We start from the raw sequence: 16,569 nt of genomic DNA on the forward strand, positions 1-16,569 counted from the left end.
GGGGCTCAGCGCTAACCGGTTGTGTGCTAAGTTTGCGCTCAGCGACTGCCTTTGGCTCGGGCTAGCTCCGGGCAGGGATAATTAGCCGTGGATCCTCTTCAGTTTCAGGACCCCATTCCTGCGGGCCGCCTTGGCCACGCCCCACCCCGCCCACTCTCTGCCTCATTGGCAGCCGCACGCGCGTCGGGGGTTGCCAAGGCGACGGGTCGCTAAGCTGCGAGTCAGCTCGAACTCGAGCCAGTCGGCCTCCGGCGGAGGCAGCGGGAGAGGCCAGAAGGCGGGCGGCCGAACGCGGTGCCGGGCGGCGGGGCCCAGGCGGGCGCCTCCTCCCGGCACGGCCCCCCTCCCGGCATACAGGCAGGCCGGGGCGGGGGGCCCCCGAGGCCGGAGCAGCCCAGGCCCCGTCGGGGCGGCCGGGGTAGGGCGATGCCGGGTGGTGGCAGCGGCGGCCCGGGCTGGGGCCCGTGACCATGGGTATCGCGGAGTCCACGCCGGACGAGCTGCCGTCGGACGCCGAGGAGCAGCTGCGCAGCGGCGAGCAGCAGCTGGAGTTGAGCGGGCGGCGGCTGCGGCGGCTGCCTAGCGCCGTGTGCGCGCTGAGCCGCTTGCAGAAGCTGTATGTGAGCGGCACGGGGCTGCGCGAGCTGCCCGAGGAGATCGAGGAACTGCGCGAGTTGCGCATCCTGGCGCTCGACTTCAACAAGCTGGAACGCCTGCCCGACGGCCTGTGTCGCCTGCCGCGCCTCACGCGTCTCTACCTGGGCGGCAATCGGCTGCTGGCGCTGCCACCCGACTTTGCGCAGCTGCAGAGCCTGCGCTGCCTCTGGATCGAAGGCAACTTCCTGCGGCGCTTCCCGCGGCCGCTGCTGCGCCTGGTGGCGCTGCAATCGCTGCAGATGGGTGACAACCGGCTGCGCGCGCTGCCCGCGGAGCTGCCGCGCATGACGGGCTTGCGTGGCCTCTGGCTCTACGGCAACCGCTTCGAAGAGTTCCCGCCCGCGCTGCTGCGCATGGGCCGGCTGCACATCCTGGACCTCGACCGCAACCGCCTGGGAGGTTTCCCGGACCTGCACCCGCTGCGCGCACTGCGAGTTTTCTCCTACGACCACAACCCGGTCACTGGACCCCCGCGTGTGGCAGACACCGTTTTCTTAGTTGGCGAGGGCGCCGTCGAGCGCATGGCTGAGCGCGACGAGCCCATTCCGCGGCCGCCACCCCGGCGGCCAGTCCGGGTCTTTGAGGATGAGGAGGAAGAAGATCTGCTCATAGGAGGCGCAGGACCCAGGGCCCTGGGGCCCGCCAGGGACAATCTCCAAGCCTTGGAAGCCCCTCCAGGATTGGGCACATGAGCTTTTGCCTTGAGTGATGGCTTGGCCACTCTGGCAGGAGGGGCTCTAGGAAGCTGTGGCTGTCTGGATATAGGGTGCCGCTGGGCCTCTTGGGGCAGTGAAGGAGTGGCATTGAGTGAGCTACCTGGCAAAAGCCTTAGGCTATCTTCAGAGACTTCTGGGTAGTAAGAAAGACTCCCCGGGCAGACCTCTGGGCAATTTTCAGACCAAGAAGTCTGGGATAGAGTCACTGATGGTACAACAGATGAGCGGGTTCTCACCTGGAACCAGGTCACCACTATCCACAGAGTCATCCCCACTCTGACACTGGATGCCCAGGGTGCCTATCACCTTCATCTGGGGTTCAGATCGCCTAGGCCTACTCTAGCTGCTGCTGGAGTCATTACCTCTGTGGTGAATTGTATGGTGGCAAAACTTGCCCCCCCCTCTCTCTCCTCCTCTCTCTGTGTGTGTGGAAGGGGGGAGGTTCTGGCCAGAGGTAGGGCATAGGGACTGTCCAGGACAGAAGCAGGACACACCTTAGCTTCCCTCGGCTCTCCACCAGGTCCCCGATATCTGTACGGAGCACAGAAGACAGGGTCTCCACTCCACTTTTCCTTCTGATCTCTTCTCCCATCATGTGCTGAGAGATTGCTGGGCAAAGAGATCTTCCCTCTCCTACAATCTGTGCCCTCAGATGTCAAGTTTGAAAAGAAGCCACTGTGCCTCTAGGGCTCCTGGCCCGAAGAGAGGGCTTCTGCTCTCTAGGAGGCTGCTCGGGCCTCACTACTGCTCCCACTCTCCATTTCCTTACATGGGCACAGCCAGGGTGGCTGGCACGGCATGGGGCACTGGACAGGCACTATGTGCCTCTACTCCGTCACCAGGGACAGCCTCCGAGGGGGTGAGGAGACAGGCTTTGCAATTCCCAGGGTCAGATCCAAGCAATAACAGGAGGAAGGGGCCAGAGGACACTCAGGGACACTGTTAGGGGCTGGAGCCCCAGAAGGTAGTGTTTTCTTTAGGAAGAAAAAAAAAACTGATTGCAAACATAAATTATATTTCTTGGAGAAAGAATGTGCGTTTCCCACATGTCTATTTATTTATAAGTCTGGGAGCACCAAGTTCCACCGCTGTGGGTGCACCTCCCCCACCCTTGTGCCCTGACTCTGTGTCAGAATGACCCTGGCCAACTGTTGTGTCCTTCCTGTCTGGGGAACAAGTGCAAGGCTGCAGAAAGAAATGGTGTTGGCTCCCTGAAGCTGGTCTCCTGGCATCTTTGGGTGTCGCCTTCCCCACTCTGGCTCACAGCCCTACCCTAGGTTGTGCCGTGGGGGTCATCTGCAGCTTAGTTCTCAGGTTCTGGTTCTCCCACCAGCTGGAATTGCACCAGTACCGGCCCCTCCCACTCGCTCTGTGACTGTGCTTGCTCCGTTCTCCTTTGCCTTTCTCAGCCTAAGTTCCCTCAGTTTTGGCCTCTATCACCATGGCAATGAGGGCTGATGTCATATGAGGCCAAACGGTCAGGCTCAGTCCAGTAGCTGGGTAAGGAGGAGGCTGGGCGTGGATCTGGAGTGAGATAAGACTGTGGATAGAAAGGGGGAGAAGATGGGGAGTTTGGAAGCTGCCTCTTTTACAAAGGGTAAGAGTGTGGGACCCATCTGTAGGCTTTGTCTTTGTTGAGACACTATCAGGGCTCTGGACCTTCTTGGGGTCTGGTGACTTAACGGTAAGGATTTGGGAGGTGAGGTTAACAGATGGGTTTGGCAAGCACCTCAGCCCACCAGGGACTGACCCCCTGACCCTCTGACCCAGAACTTGTCCGGTACAGGGAAACCCCTGTGGACCAGGTCTGGCCCCCTCCTAGTTCAGCTGTTGGCTGAGTGATCCTGATTAAGTCTTGGTCTTAGTCCCCCGAGCCTCAGTTTCTCCATCTGTCCGATTCTCCAACCTAAGACTCTGCACATGGTTTATCCACCATCCCTTTGTGTGGAACTCCAGGTCAAGCTTTCCTTCCTTTCTGATGTTTCTGCTCCCCTTCCCTGGCTCACCTGAGGCCCGATGGTCTGGAGAGTGCCCTACAGTGGACTCCCCTGGGCCATCCTGAGGCGTTCAGATCCCTCTCCTGCCCCCTCTTTTCCTTTGTCCAGCTTGGCATCCTTATCTATAGCTGTTTACTGACCAAGTGGGAGCTACGGAAGCTGATGGAAGCACATTCCGTGTCTTCTGGAAAGTTTGGTTAGAGTTCCTGCAGATGTCTGACGGCACTGTTAGGAAGCTCTCTGAGGAAATGAGGGCACCTGGGGAAGGAAGGTCTGTTGCCAGTTTCCCGGATACTACTTCCCTTGGTGGTGGAGAAAGCACTGTGTGAGTGGTCCCAACATCATCGCCACCCTTACTTGACCCCTGAGGAGAAGGAAGAGATGTGTGACATTTACAGCCTCATCTGTGGTCCCCACAGTCTCAGGGCAGTTAAAGGTGGCACACATGGGGAGGGGACAGGGAGACTCTAAGGAGTTGGGTGTGTGTCAGGTCGGGACAGAGGTCAAGAGGTGAGTGCAGGAGGAAAGGCCAAGGGAACACGAGAGTAGGGGCAGAGGAGGCGGCAGGGCAAGAAACAAGCTGAGGAGTTTGCGACCGCCCATTGGCCTATTGTTGACTCCGCTACCCAGTGCTCAGTTCAGGCTATGAGAGAGCACCCCATCCTTGGCTGGCAGGCAAGTTGGCAAGCGAGATGGAGGAGAATTATAGCCTGTCTCCTCCCCTCTGACCCTCAAGTCTCCTGACTGGTTCCCAAGCCTGCGGACCAACTGACCTCTTGACTGGCAGACAGGGTAGCAGATACTGGGATCTTAGCAGAGTTCTTTCCTAGTTTTGTTACTGTCCCTGCAAGAGCTTGGTAAAGGGGGGAAATGGGATGACTGGGAACTGGAGACCCTCCCCGAAAGCCCTTCCCCTCCTTCCATGCAGCCACACTGGCTTTTTTGACATCTTTCCCAAAGCTTCCTCAAGACATCGGGGCACTGCGACTCTGAAGATGGACATTTATTACCACAGCCAGACGTGCCTCACAGGACGCGTATTCAGACAGGGAACCCTGCCCAAGGGCTCACAATCTAAGAGACACCACACTCACACACATGTGCACATATGGACATATACACAGACACACAAACAGGACTCAGACACGGGGAGTGGATGACTTCACAAGAAACAGATGGGGGTGGCTCAGGATAGGGCGTCAAGCATGTTCAGATTGTCCTTTGGGCTGTCTTTCTCAGAGAGGGAGAGGAGAGCCCAGAATTCAGAGAGGCCAGTGAGACCTTTGGAAGCAGTGTATCTGGGAGGGACTTGAAGGAGAAAGTGGTCTCAGGAACATGAAGGGATGGATGGGTAGCTCAGAGCAGGCAGAGCAGGTGAGCCGGAGAAGTTCAGAGGCCCTGTGCCAGCAGCTAGGGTCTGACACCTCTGCTTGCTGAACCGCCTCTGCTAAAGTTGTTTCCTGGATTTACTTTCCCAAAGAAAACCTAACCCAAACCCAGGCTGGTTTAGGGTGCCCCTGAAGCTACTTACCTGACCCCAGGACTCCCTTCTCTGGAATAAAAGCCAGAAACCTCTGCTTTTTATCCCTTTCATATGCCTTTGCACACCAGGCAAGCGCTGTACCTGAGCCACGCCCAGCAGCACACACCTTTTAAAAGGGATGTTTGAACCATAGTGTAGGAAGCTGACAGGACAGAAAGGCAAGGGTGGGAAAGCTTCAGAATGGGGGTACTTAGTATAGACAGAGGAGGCAGCTGCTGGCCCCAGATGTGGGAGAACAAAGGGTATGTGACCCTTTTCACTCCAGAGTGGGGCAGGGCCCATGGATATGGGCTTCCCTTAGTGTCTATCTGAAGCAGGTATAGTTTTCCTTCTGCAGTACCCTGAGAACTGGCAGGCCAGCTGCCCTGGACCAAGCAGGGAGTGGCTAGGAAATTATTGCTTCTTTGTGAATAGTGGACACCGAAGGGCCCAGCAAAGGACATGGCTTGCCAGAACCACAGACAGGAGGGCACTGGAGTCCAATCTCACAGGCCCTCAGGTTGGAACTTGCCAATGGGGCTCTTTAGATTGGAGAGGTTTTCTTCCAACCATAGAGAATCAGCCTAGACAACAGGTCAGAGAAAGGCCACAGGTCCATCAGGCCGACCTAGATCTCAGCCTACCCTTCCTTCCCCCCACCACGACCTGGAAGAAGACATTGTCCCCAAGTCATAGCAGCTGAGCAGGTGACGGTGAAGTGGGAGTTGGGGTCCCGTCATCGCTTTTTCTGCCTACCTGGGATGGTGTTAAGGGTCCTCTGGGAAGAGAGGGAGTATGTTCCCAGCTAGAGCTCCAGGAGAGGCCCTGTAGATCTGTAGGAGAGCTGACTACTTCTAAGCATGACTTAGGCCTCACCTAGGACATGCATTGCTCCCTGGTGAGCGTGGAGATGACAGTCTAGATCTGAGGGTGGGCTGGAAGCTCAGGCAGGCCCAAGCCACTAATGAAAAATCAAGTCCCAGAGGTGACAAACTGAATGGAGATACCCCCAGGCTCCCCCTTCTCCCCACTCCCAGCTGCTGCTTCCCTTGGGGGAAGAGAGGGCTGGAACCCACAGAGGAAATAGCCAAGGCCCTACTTTTTCACGATTCTTTATTTATCAGAACAGGCCTTGCCACAAAAAGCAGGGCCCATTCCCACAAAAATATGATTTTGCAAAGAGGAAGATTTTGCTGGCTTAGAGGGTGCATATGGTGGAAAATTTTGTATGGTTCTTTTTCTCTTTTTTTTTTCTTCATTTCTCTTTGCTGTAATTTTTCTTTTTTTGTGATAGTGGATTTTTGTTTTATTTTTTATAAAACACTTGCGCTCAAGGACTCAAACACAATACAAACAGTTGCCACCAGTTCCCACCCCGGGGGCCCAGTCAAGCTGGGAATCCCCTTGGCTTTTTAAAATTTTTTTTTTAATTTTTATTTTTTTTGTGGCTGTTTTCCTTTGTCCCTTCCCTGGCCTCTAGTGCTGGAGGGCAGGTGGAGGGGTGTGCTGGGGCAGGTGGAATTTGTATAGCAGTTACATGGAGAAGATGGTCACAAGAAAAGATATCTAAACGACATAACAGCTAAGTCTAGGGCGCCCACAAGATGTCAGTGACACTCATAAAGGGGCTTGGGACACAGTGAAGAGACAGATTGGCTCTGGTGGTCCCTCGAGGCTCTGTGGGGTAGGGTGGATGGGCAGGTGGGCCTTGCTTTCAGGTGTCAGGGACAACTTGGCTCTGGGTAGCACCTTCAGAGCCCTCCTGCCTCGATCCCCCCGGGTCAGGTGATAGTGGCCTCACAACCTCCCCCATGAGGTAGGTGAAGTATTATTACCATCATTTTACAGATGGAGAAACTGAGGCCCAGGGAGTGTGGGTGACTTGCCCAGGACCCTATGAGGATGGTAGCAGAGCTCTGGTGCCCTCCCCACCCTCAGGTTTCCCCCTTCCCCGGCTCCCCAATTGCCCTAATTGTCCCATACCCAGACTCCTTCTCAGCCACTGCCTATTGTGCAAACCCACTCTGCTGAGTGCACCTTTTGGGACCTCTTGCCGGTATCCCCCACTCCAGCTACACGTGGGGGCCGAGGAATTCCAGGTTGGGTCACCAGCGTCCCTAGGTAGGTCTCAGGGGAACCAGCTCTGTGGGTGATGCTCTCTGAGCTGATTGGCTAAGAAATGCAAGAGCGCTACTCCCATAAACCCTGCCATTCTTACTCCCGTTGGTGGAAGTTGGTTGGGCCCCTCAGATGGTCCTGTGGGAATGCTCAGGGAACGGAGGCAGGTGGAGTAAAGGATAGCAGCAATTTCTCTCTCATTTCCAGACTCTTGAAAGTACCCTCTCCTATTTACACACAGCCTCTGGGGTCCCTTTCTGGGGTCCCAGCTGGGCAAGGCCGCTGGGGCAGATCCCACTTAAAGCAAAAGCTGCAGTATAGGAGCATTTAGATCTACAAGCGAAATGGGTAGCTATTTGTTTCACATAGAATTCCTCAGCCTAAGCCTACAAATGATTCACCTAAAACATAAGAGATTCCTCCAGGTACCAGGGGACGGGGTGTGAAATTCAATTTAAGAACATTTTGCTATGGGTAAAAAGGAGACCTCACCACCAAGAGCAGGAAGCTGAGCGTAAGGGGAACCTCACTAAAGGAAAATGTGCCCATATCTATGCTTCCACTGTGCTCTAGGTGTGTAGATCCAGGACAGAGCCTTTTCTATTCCTGGGGTGTCAGGCTTGCCATCCAGGGTAGAACTGTGGTCACCAACTGTTACCACAGATGTGGTGGTCTGGTGCCACCTGGTGGTAGGTTCTGGGAATGTCCGGTTCCAGTCTCTGAACAGGTTTTGAGGCTCTGTCACAGTGGGTCTTCTCTAAAACAGCGTAGAGGGATGGCGGGACTCAAGAGGGATCATCCTGGAGTCTGCTGTTTCCAAGGGGAAGCCAGTTCTCCTCAGCAGAGGATGAGGAGAGACGGCGGCTTCTTTGGGTATGGCAACCTCAGACTCCTGGAATGTTCCCGGCTTCCTCTATTTGCAAGGTGGGGGCAGGGCAGAAAGAGCTACTGCTCTGGGGGTGGGGGTGGGGGAATGTGTCAAGTCAGCCCAGAGGTTAGGGGTAGATCAGACAATGCAAATAAAGGAATTGGCGGTATTGGGGTAAGGAGTGGGGCTGAGGGACTGTAGCCAAGCCACAGAGTGTGGGGCAGATGCCAACTTGGCTGGAATATGAGACCTGGGAAGGTGGGCTGCCCCTGGGTAAGGGGTTAGGGATGCCTGATAAGGGTGAGGGTGGTGCTCTGGTAGAATGCCATGCACAGGATGAGTAGGTGCTTACAAAGCAAGAGCCCAGACCCAAGGAATGACATTACAGGGGAGTTGCTACTGGGGAATTATGGGTCTGGGGGCTACAGAGACAGGCAAAGTGGTCCTGACGGCTCCTACTCAGCTATCCATACCCTTCCTCTTCTAGTGTCCTTGCGGCCTTCACCTCTACCTGACCCAGCCCTACCTCATCCTCTCTTCATGGAACTCCGCTACTCTCCATAGCTAGTCAGCACTGCTGGTCCCGGGGGACGGGGAGTGAGCACCCCCTTCACACGTGTGCGCACGAGCTTACACGTGCACATGTGTGCACTGTGTGGGCGTGCATACACACACACACGCACGCACGCACATGGTAGACACAACACAAATACATAGGGCCATGTCTCCAGGACCCCAGAGCACAGGCTATATACTATCCTCGGCATCCAGGGCCCAGCCGGCACCTGAAGCTGGGGACGGGCCTGAAGACCAGGCCGTGGCCAAACGCCTCGGCCTTCCTCTCTTGGGCCCCAAAAAGGGGGGCTAGGGAAGGGGTGGCTTCTCTCCACTCCAGGCACTGCCTTAAAGAAAACGGAGGGCTGCGCCCACCTGGCGGCCTCTGGAGGGAGCGGCCTCTCTGGCTCTTGAGCTTTCCCCCACTTCTTTAGTATCAGCAAATCAGGAAAGAAAGAGGCAAAGCAGGGAAATGGCTCCCAGAGCTCCCACCCCCAAGCTGGACTCGTGGAGGTGGGGCTGGTACTTCCTAGAAATGGGGCCCAGTAGAGTTCCGGTACCCCTCCCTGGCTGAGCCTTCAGGGTTCTCCCCTCACCCATGGCAGGGGTCCAGGCTGGGCATTGTGCATAAAGAGGTGGGGGCATGATGGGAACCCAGGCCTTGGCCCTTGGAGCTCCTTCGGACCCACTCAGGCTTTCAGCTGGTGCCATTGCGCCACAGGCTGCCGGGGGCGAGCAATCATGTCCTTCCAGTGCTTGACTTCACCTGGGCCGCTTTTCCACGACAGGTAGATCTGGGGAAGAAGAGGATCCATTATGGCAGGCTCTGAGGCTTGGGCCCTGTCCCACAGTAACAGCCTGTACCGCAGAGGCCGCCCCTTTCCCTCCTTGCCAGCCTGACCTAGATTCCTGCCTGTACTACCCCTCAGGGGCCTGGGCATGCCTGGCCCTTTGACATCAGATTGCAACCTGTTTTGCAGTGAAGGTCAGGACACAGGCAATTGGCTTGGGTGACCGTCCCTGCCCGAGGAGGGGGCACCGTTGTTACTCTCTCTCTCCCATCTCCTGGCATTTCCTGCTGCCACCCACCCCAAGGCTTTGTCCTAGGGACTTGACATCCAGAGGTTGATGTATCTTTACGAACCTGACATGTGAGAGACCACGTGATTAGCCCAAGTTTTCAGATGGGGAAACTAAGGTACAGAGTTAAGAGTCTTAACTTCTTCAGCTGGAGTTTAAATGTTCAAAATGGTGTAAGGCAGGTCTTCGGGGATCTGGACGATCAGCGCTGCTCAGGCTCATGTCTGGACTCCACAGCATGGCATGGCTAACCCAGAACCCCCTCCCATCCCCAAGTGTGTTCAGCTGAGCCCGGCCTGGACACCGCCGGGAAAAGTCAATAATGCCACAGGATCTCTGCCCGGGGCCCTAAAGGCCATCAAGATGACACCTTAGAAGGTGAGAGACTGTCACAGGTCAAAGAACCTGGGCGGGGGGCCTGGACAATGGAGTACAACGTGCTACCTAGTACTGGATCCTCAGAGATGGGGCCTTAGTGGAAGAACTGGCCAAAGGCAAAGGAAGTCTGGTGGGGTCACAGCAAGGTCCCACATCAGCTCCTTAAGCTGTGACGGATGCAGTGTGAGAGGCTGGCAATTGAGGACACTGGGCGAGAGGGATATGGGTACTCCATGTTGTCTTTGTTACTTTTCTGTAAACTTAAAATTATTCACCAGCTTCAGTGTCTCATACCTAAAACCCTCACACTGAGGCAGGAGGATTACTATGAGTATGAAGCCAGTCTGGAGGTACATAATGAGTTTGAGGCCAGCCTGGGCTACAAAGTAAGACCCTGTCAAAACAAACAGTAAAACCACTAGAACAAAAATGCATGGGGCAGAATATCCTGCCAGCCTCAGGCCCCTCTGTATAGTCTGTGGATAGTAGGACCCGCCTTATAGACACTGAAGATGGCATGCATCTGCCCTCATGTGACTGAGTTCTCAGTAAGTCCCCTGTCTCTGAGGCTCACTCTTCAGAGAGACAACTTCTCTTCACTACCCCCTCACCACCACCACCACCACAAGGCCACAGACAAGAGCTCCTGGGCCCCTGCTTGCATTTGCGACTTCAGCCTAGCATAACACCAGAGCCTGGAGCAAAGGCAGAACCCCAGCCTCTAGGAGCTGAGCTGAGGCTGTGACTCAGAACATCCTTCCTTGGCTTTCCAAACTAGCCCAGGCCAAAGCAAGAACAAAACCACTTTTGACTTGGTGTGGCCCACCAAAGGTAGGTCTATTGAAGGAGCTAAATTAAAAGTAATCCCCAAGGAATACCTAATTCTACGAGACTGGGCTATGTTAGGGGCTAGAGAGGCCTCTGAAGACTCAGCGGGCTCTGCACTAAGCATACACTCTAGCTGTGGTACCTGTGCCCACAGGTCGACAGAGTGATACTCCCAGGGCCAGCTTTCTTCCTACCAGGCTAGATGCTTTCTTCTTCCAAACAGCTGGGTCCTCCCTTCCATCGTCTGTGGGATGTCTCCAGATTGGCCCACTCCCTGCAGAAGCCAGGCCATCCTTCTCCAAACATGGCCATTGTGGGGTTTGAATGAGAATAGCCCCCATAGGCTCATTCTATTTAATGTTTGGTCCTTAGCTGGCAGAACTGTTTGGGGAGGACTAGGAGGTGTGGCCTTGCTGGAGGAGGTGTGTCACTGGGGTGGGCTAGGAAGTCCATGCCATTCCCAGTTAGCTCTCTCTCTGCCTTATGGGTCAGATGTGAGCTCTCAGCTCCTGCACCAGTGCCATGCCTGTCTGCTGCCATGCTCCCCACCATGATGGTCATGGATTCAGCCTCTGAAACTGTAATCCAACCCCCAATTAAATGCCTAAGTTATTCTTTTATATTTCATTAACCATAAGTTCCCTTGGTCATGGTGTTTTTTCACAGCCGTGGAGAGGTAGCCAAGATGGTCATGTCCCCAGGGACCTGTGTTTTCCACTCCCTCCCTCCCTCCTTCCCTCTTCTCTGGTCACTGGTTCCCCGCACTATTCTTGGGCAAACTTCTGAGACTTGGCCAGGGCTCAGTCAGTAGAGCGCTTGCCCAGCACACACAAAGCCCCGGATCCAACCCCCTGCACTGCACAGAGCAGGTACCGCGGCACTTGCCTATAATCCCAGTGTTTGAGAGACAGAAGAAGCAGGGTCAGAAACTCAGCAATATAATGAGTCTGAGGCCAGCCTGAGCATGGTGGCACAAGGCTTTAATCCCCGCACTAGGGAGAGACAGGTGAAGTCCTTGAGTTCAAGACCAACCTGGTCTACACAGTGAGTTCCATATCTGCCAGGGAGACTGTCTCAAAACAAAGGAAAGCAAACCTATGTTACTGAAGGGGTGACCACATGTACAAGCTAATTTCTATTACAACTGAGGCTATACGTGTACTCCAAGTACCAGGCTGAGCATCTCGCTATGCCCTTATCAAATGTTCCCACTAAACTATGTAGCTGGGACTTCCCTGCTCTCATGTTGAGCAGAGAAAATGAGGCTCAAAGAGGTGACAGCTGGTAAGGGGGAGTTTCAGGGCCATAGGTATAGGTCAGTGGCAGTGTATGGCTGGGTTCCATTCCAAAGGCCACAAAACAAACAAATGAACAGCAACAAAACCAAAACCAGGCAGACTTTTGTGCCCACACTCCCAACACTGAATCATAAACACAGAAACATGCCTTTCAAAGTGGAAAACTGGAAGGATTATGTCGCAGAACTGTGTTGCCGAAAAATTCAAATCAGCTCTGGGTCTGGATCCTGCTCAACATGCAATTAGAGGTCACTTTTGCTGGGCGGTGGTGGCACACTCCTTTAATCTCAGCACTTGGGAATCAGAGTCAGGCGGATCTCTTTGAGTTTGAGGCCAGCCTGGTCTACAGAGTGAGATCCAGGGCTACACAGAGAAACCTTGTCTTGGGGGAAAAAAAAGAGCCACCTTCATCCAGAGTCTCCATCTATCTCAGGTAATTCTTACCTGACTTTGGGGAGCTCTAGAGACCTGGCATTGCTTCATTTTTCAGACAAGAACACAGAAACTCAGAGAGGACAAGTGACTTACTCCAGGCCACACTGGAGTGCAAACCTACTAGGAACTGAAGTCAGGTCTTTGGTTCTGGCTAGGGCTCTGCTATAGCCCCACCCAGCCCGTCCCATGAGCAAGGTTGAACCAGTCTGAGAGCCCACCCAGAAAACCTTTGGGGAACTCAAGGCATTTTCCCATCCCTTCTTTCCCTGTCTGAATGGCTCTTTCCTGGTATCCAGGCCTCTGCTTAACCTTGGCCCCTGCTGCCTCTTAAGGACAAACCCTTGTGCACCTGGCTATGCATCCCATCCAGTCCTACCTTGCCAATGACATCATTGCGGCTGAGTTTGTCTTTATCCATGACAGTGATAATGATGGTGGTCTCCCTCAGCTTCTCCGTGGGGATGTCAAAGGCGAAAGACTCATTGAAGATGGGGTTCAGATTCCTCTTCTTTGTTACCGTCTTCTTTTTCTCTACCCGCTTGTCTTTATACATCAGCCACACTTTCACGTAGGGGTCTGGGGGGCAGTAGAGGAAGGGTCAGAGGGGCAGAGTGTGTGTGTCAGGAGGATTCAAGGATCTCCATGCCTTTCTAGGTGCAGAAATTTAAGCGGGAGCTGGCTACATGCTTTCTAAGAGGGAGACAAGGCCGGGCCAGTGCAAGAATGAGAGAGATTAGGAATAATCAGCAGGTAAAACGACCCTGGACACTGCCCTAATGTTCTTATGCTAACGCTCCACTGAGTCTGCCCAAGGTCACATGCAAGTGGCACTGGAGATAGAATGGGGTCTCCCCACCACAATGTTGCCTTTCTTCCTGATTCAGGGAGGCCTGGTTGCCAAGATGACAACTGATCCCGAGTGTGTCCAAAGAGTTCTCACAGGTCTAGTCAGAGGAGCTGGGACTGGTCGAGGCCAGGGTTGGGGCCCCAAAACACTTATATCCTCCATATCCAAAGTGGCCCTTATGTGCCAGGAAGCCCTCCGCATCCCCTGCCCACCCTGTCATGATGAGGCTCAGCACCTGATGTTCCCCCGATGTCCATGGCTTTGAGGTTGCGAGCTTTGATGATGTTCACGATGATGGAGTTGGCAGAGGGGTTGTAGCAGAGAGACAAGAGCAGCTCCCCTCGGCTCCCCTGTAGGGCAACAGAGGGGGTGAGGCTGGGTCACAGGGAGGGGGATGCTCCCTTTGATCTCCCTGCAGGGATGATATGTGTAGGAACTAGAAGGGGAGGTGTGGCCAGAAAGCTGCAGGGTCCTCTGCCCTGCCCCGGGTAGTGCCAGTCTCTCTGCCTGTCACTGCTATGATATCTTCTCTCCTCTAGCAAGTCTGTGCTTACCCAGGGCTCCCAGGTCCATGGGCAGAGCCCTGGGCTCGCTCACTGCACAGCTCAGAAAATTTGCCCCAGCTTCTGAATCCCAAAGTTCTGCGGAGGCTGCCATCAGTTCTCCACTCTGAGTCCTACCGGCATCCTCTGCCAACCCTGACCACACGGCTCCAGTTAGAGGAATGAAAGGCCTTACACTCCCATCGCTGCATGGCTTCAGATCCTTCCAGAAGGTCTGCATCTGGGTCAGGTCCACCTTGTTGAGAGGGATGGACACCTCCCCAATGGGGTCATTGCGGCTGAAACGGTCATAGTCCAGGACCTGGAGGTAGAGGACCCTCTGCACCACTTTCTCATAGGGAAAACCTGGGTAGGGGCAGACAAGCAAGGTGAGGAGGGTTATTACAGCAACCAGAAAAGAAATTAGGATGGAGGGAAGGGAGGGATGGGGAGAGGGAGGAAGAAAGGAAGGGAACAATGGGAGGGAGAAGGAAGGCAGGCCTTGTGACTGGGGATGACCTTGTGTCCTCTGTCAGAGCCTAGGCCAAGGGGCCGCAGCTTACTGCAGTAGCACTTTCTGAAGTGCCAGAAAGAACTTTGTCTCATGAGACCCAACAGATGGGGGAACAGGCTCAGATGGTTTACATGCCAGTCCCAGGAGCAACAATAAGACCATGGCCATTAATGTGCTCATTGCTTGTATGTCCATTGCTGGTCTGGGCAGTGGCCCTCTTGCTCTCTGGATCAAGTCTGGGCAAGTGGCTCTGCCTGACCTAGGAAGACTGGGGACAGGGAAACTAGAAAGGTTCCCATGAGAACAGACCAGCTTCAGGGACTCTGCTTTCTTCTTCCCTTCCTCCCTAGGCATAAGCCTACCTATCTGTTCCTCCTCCTAAACAGATCCCATATTATGTACTCAAACTACCAGTAACTCTTCCCAGCAGCCACAAGAACGTCCAAACTGCCCTTCCTGCTCCCAAGCTTCTTCCCATGGTTCATTCTCAACACTGTGGCCAGATTGATTTTTTTAAAAATAGACAATATCCCACAGCCTGCTCCTTTTAGCATTCCAGTGTACCCAGAAGGTTCCTAGTCCTTTCAAAGTGTGGCCCCAGTGACTTCCCACTGTGAGCTGGTACCCACTCTTTCCTCTGTGCCCAGGCTCCATCCCTATAGACTTTCCCCTGGTCCCTTGAAATCCTGGCTCTGCCTGCATCAGGACCTAACCCACAAGCCTCCACCATACCTGCTCCAGCCAATTCCCAACTTTTACATCTAGGTTCTCTTTCCTGGTATCACAGATGGGTGGACAGTTCCGTCACTACACACCCTGTGTCCTCAGCCATGAGAGATAAAGAGTGGTTTTGGGAGCAAGGGGCACATTCAGCTCAATGCCTCTTGGAGCCAGAGGGAATGGCTCCAAAATCTTGCTCGTCTCCCATGGTGGGAAGGAGTCAAAGGCCAGCAACAAACCATATCTTCAACAAGCCATATCAGCACCTTCTGGATATCAGGGTCTGCTCTAGGTGCTTTGAAAAGTTACTAATTTGTTTAATTACAATTATTACCTCTTTTATAGCTGAAGACACCAAAGGTTGGGTGGGATCTTGCTTAATGCCACACAGCTAGTAAATGAGAAAGCCGAGATTCGAGCTCAGCCTAGAGCAAGGGGCCGATGGAGATGAGGATGAGGATGAAAGAGAAAGTCCCAGAAGGTTCTGGCACTTCTACTAGATGCATAAAGGCCCTTCACATGGTTGCTCCAGAGCAATAAACCTCTGAATGCCACAAGCTGGGACTCTAGCCTGAACCAGTCTCCTTCCTCAGTCAGTCTATGGCTTGTACATTGACATTTTTCACCTCCTGGGACCAATCTCAGCTAGAAGCAAAATGCATTAGCTTAATCGGGCCTGTGTGTGCATGGAATTAGTGTGTGCATGCATCTTATATGCATGTGTGTACACCTGCCTGTTTGTGCTTGTACACGTGTACCTGCAGGCATGGGTTGGTTCATGTTTCTTGCCTACAGCCACATGTGTGGGATGGGATCGGTGGGGCGGGGGGGGGGGCAAGAGGCATGCTGGGAGTGGCACCAGCCTCACCTTCAAAGAGGAAGGTCTCGTTCCAGTGTGGGTTCAGGTTCTTCCGCTTCACCTTGGTCTCCAGTTTGTGCTTCTTGTCGGGTAGCAGGTAGATCTTGACGAAGGGGTCACTGGTGCCACTGAAATCCTTGGCCGGCAGCTCCTGCGCCTTCATGACTTTCACGGTGAGTGTGGACTCCTGGAAGTTGTAGCCAACGCTGAACTGGATGCGACCCAGGTTTTCTCGGCTGCAGCCCTCATGGGCCTCATCCTCCTCGGAGCCTGGGGAGAGCTGCAGGGGAAAAAGATGGCAGGTTGGTGGGGAGTCTGTCTCCACCAGGCTCCTGGGCAGCTGGACAGGGCCCAAGGCAGCAGGACAAGCCAACTTCTCCTAGTCACAACATGGCTGGATACAGTAGTGGTCCATCACAGTCATGGCCAGTGAAGGATGTTCTGGCTCTGAGAGCCTGGACTTAACTACAAAGAGGGTGGGTAACAGGGCCAGAATGAGTCTGCCTCCTGGACCCCATAGCTGTGAGCAGGAGACCCAAATTCCCACCTCCCCTTGAAGCCATAATTCTGCTCAGTTCCAAGAGCCACCCTGAGCTGTCCTGGCCTCCCTCCCCTCCTATTTCAGCACTCTGGAC

The 16,569-nt window shown here is 54.4% G+C and overlaps 2 protein-coding genes across 6 annotated transcripts in view; one reads left to right on the plus strand and one right to left on the minus strand.

Annotated features, from left to right (window-relative positions):
• Window positions 1–234: 234 nt before the first annotated feature.
• On the plus strand, window positions 235–2,557 carry Lrrc10b (leucine rich repeat containing 10B). Its single transcript, XM_057778443.1, has one exon. The coding sequence runs from the start codon at window positions 471–473 to the stop codon at window positions 1,347–1,349; it is 879 nt and encodes a 292-aa protein (XP_057634426.1). The 5' UTR covers window positions 235–470; the 3' UTR covers window positions 1,350–2,557.
• Window positions 2,558–4,178: 1,621 nt separating this feature from the next.
• Window positions 4,179–16,569, minus strand: part of Syt7 (synaptotagmin 7) — a 61,203-nt gene continuing 48,812 nt past the window's right edge. For 2 of the 5 annotated variants that reach the window (XM_057779256.1, XM_057779257.1), the window contains 5 exons: window positions 15,944–16,214; window positions 14,038–14,207; window positions 13,535–13,649; window positions 12,829–13,028; window positions 4,179–9,227 (listed from right to left, as the gene is read on the minus strand). In XM_057779256.1, the coding sequence (XP_057635239.1) occupies window positions 9,123–9,227; window positions 12,829–13,028; window positions 13,535–13,649; window positions 14,038–14,207; window positions 15,944–16,214 (861 nt within the window). In that variant the 3' untranslated portion in view covers window positions 4,179–9,122. The remainder of the gene's footprint in view (window positions 9,228–12,828; window positions 13,029–13,534; window positions 13,650–14,037; window positions 14,208–15,943; window positions 16,215–16,569) is intronic. The other 3 variants (XM_057779259.1, XM_057779260.1, XM_057779258.1) reach the window with 2 other exon arrangements.

This window comes from Chionomys nivalis, chromosome 8 (genome assembly GCF_950005125.1).
Source record: "Chionomys nivalis chromosome 8, mChiNiv1.1, whole genome shotgun sequence".
Classification (NCBI taxonomy): domain Eukaryota; kingdom Metazoa; phylum Chordata; class Mammalia; order Rodentia; family Cricetidae; genus Chionomys; species Chionomys nivalis.

What these genes read in the sequence shown, in the direction of transcription:
- Lrrc10b (XM_057778443.1), top strand. Translation starts at nt 471, where the DNA reads ATGGGTATCGCGGAGTCCACGCCGGACGAGCTGCCGTCGGACGCCGAG.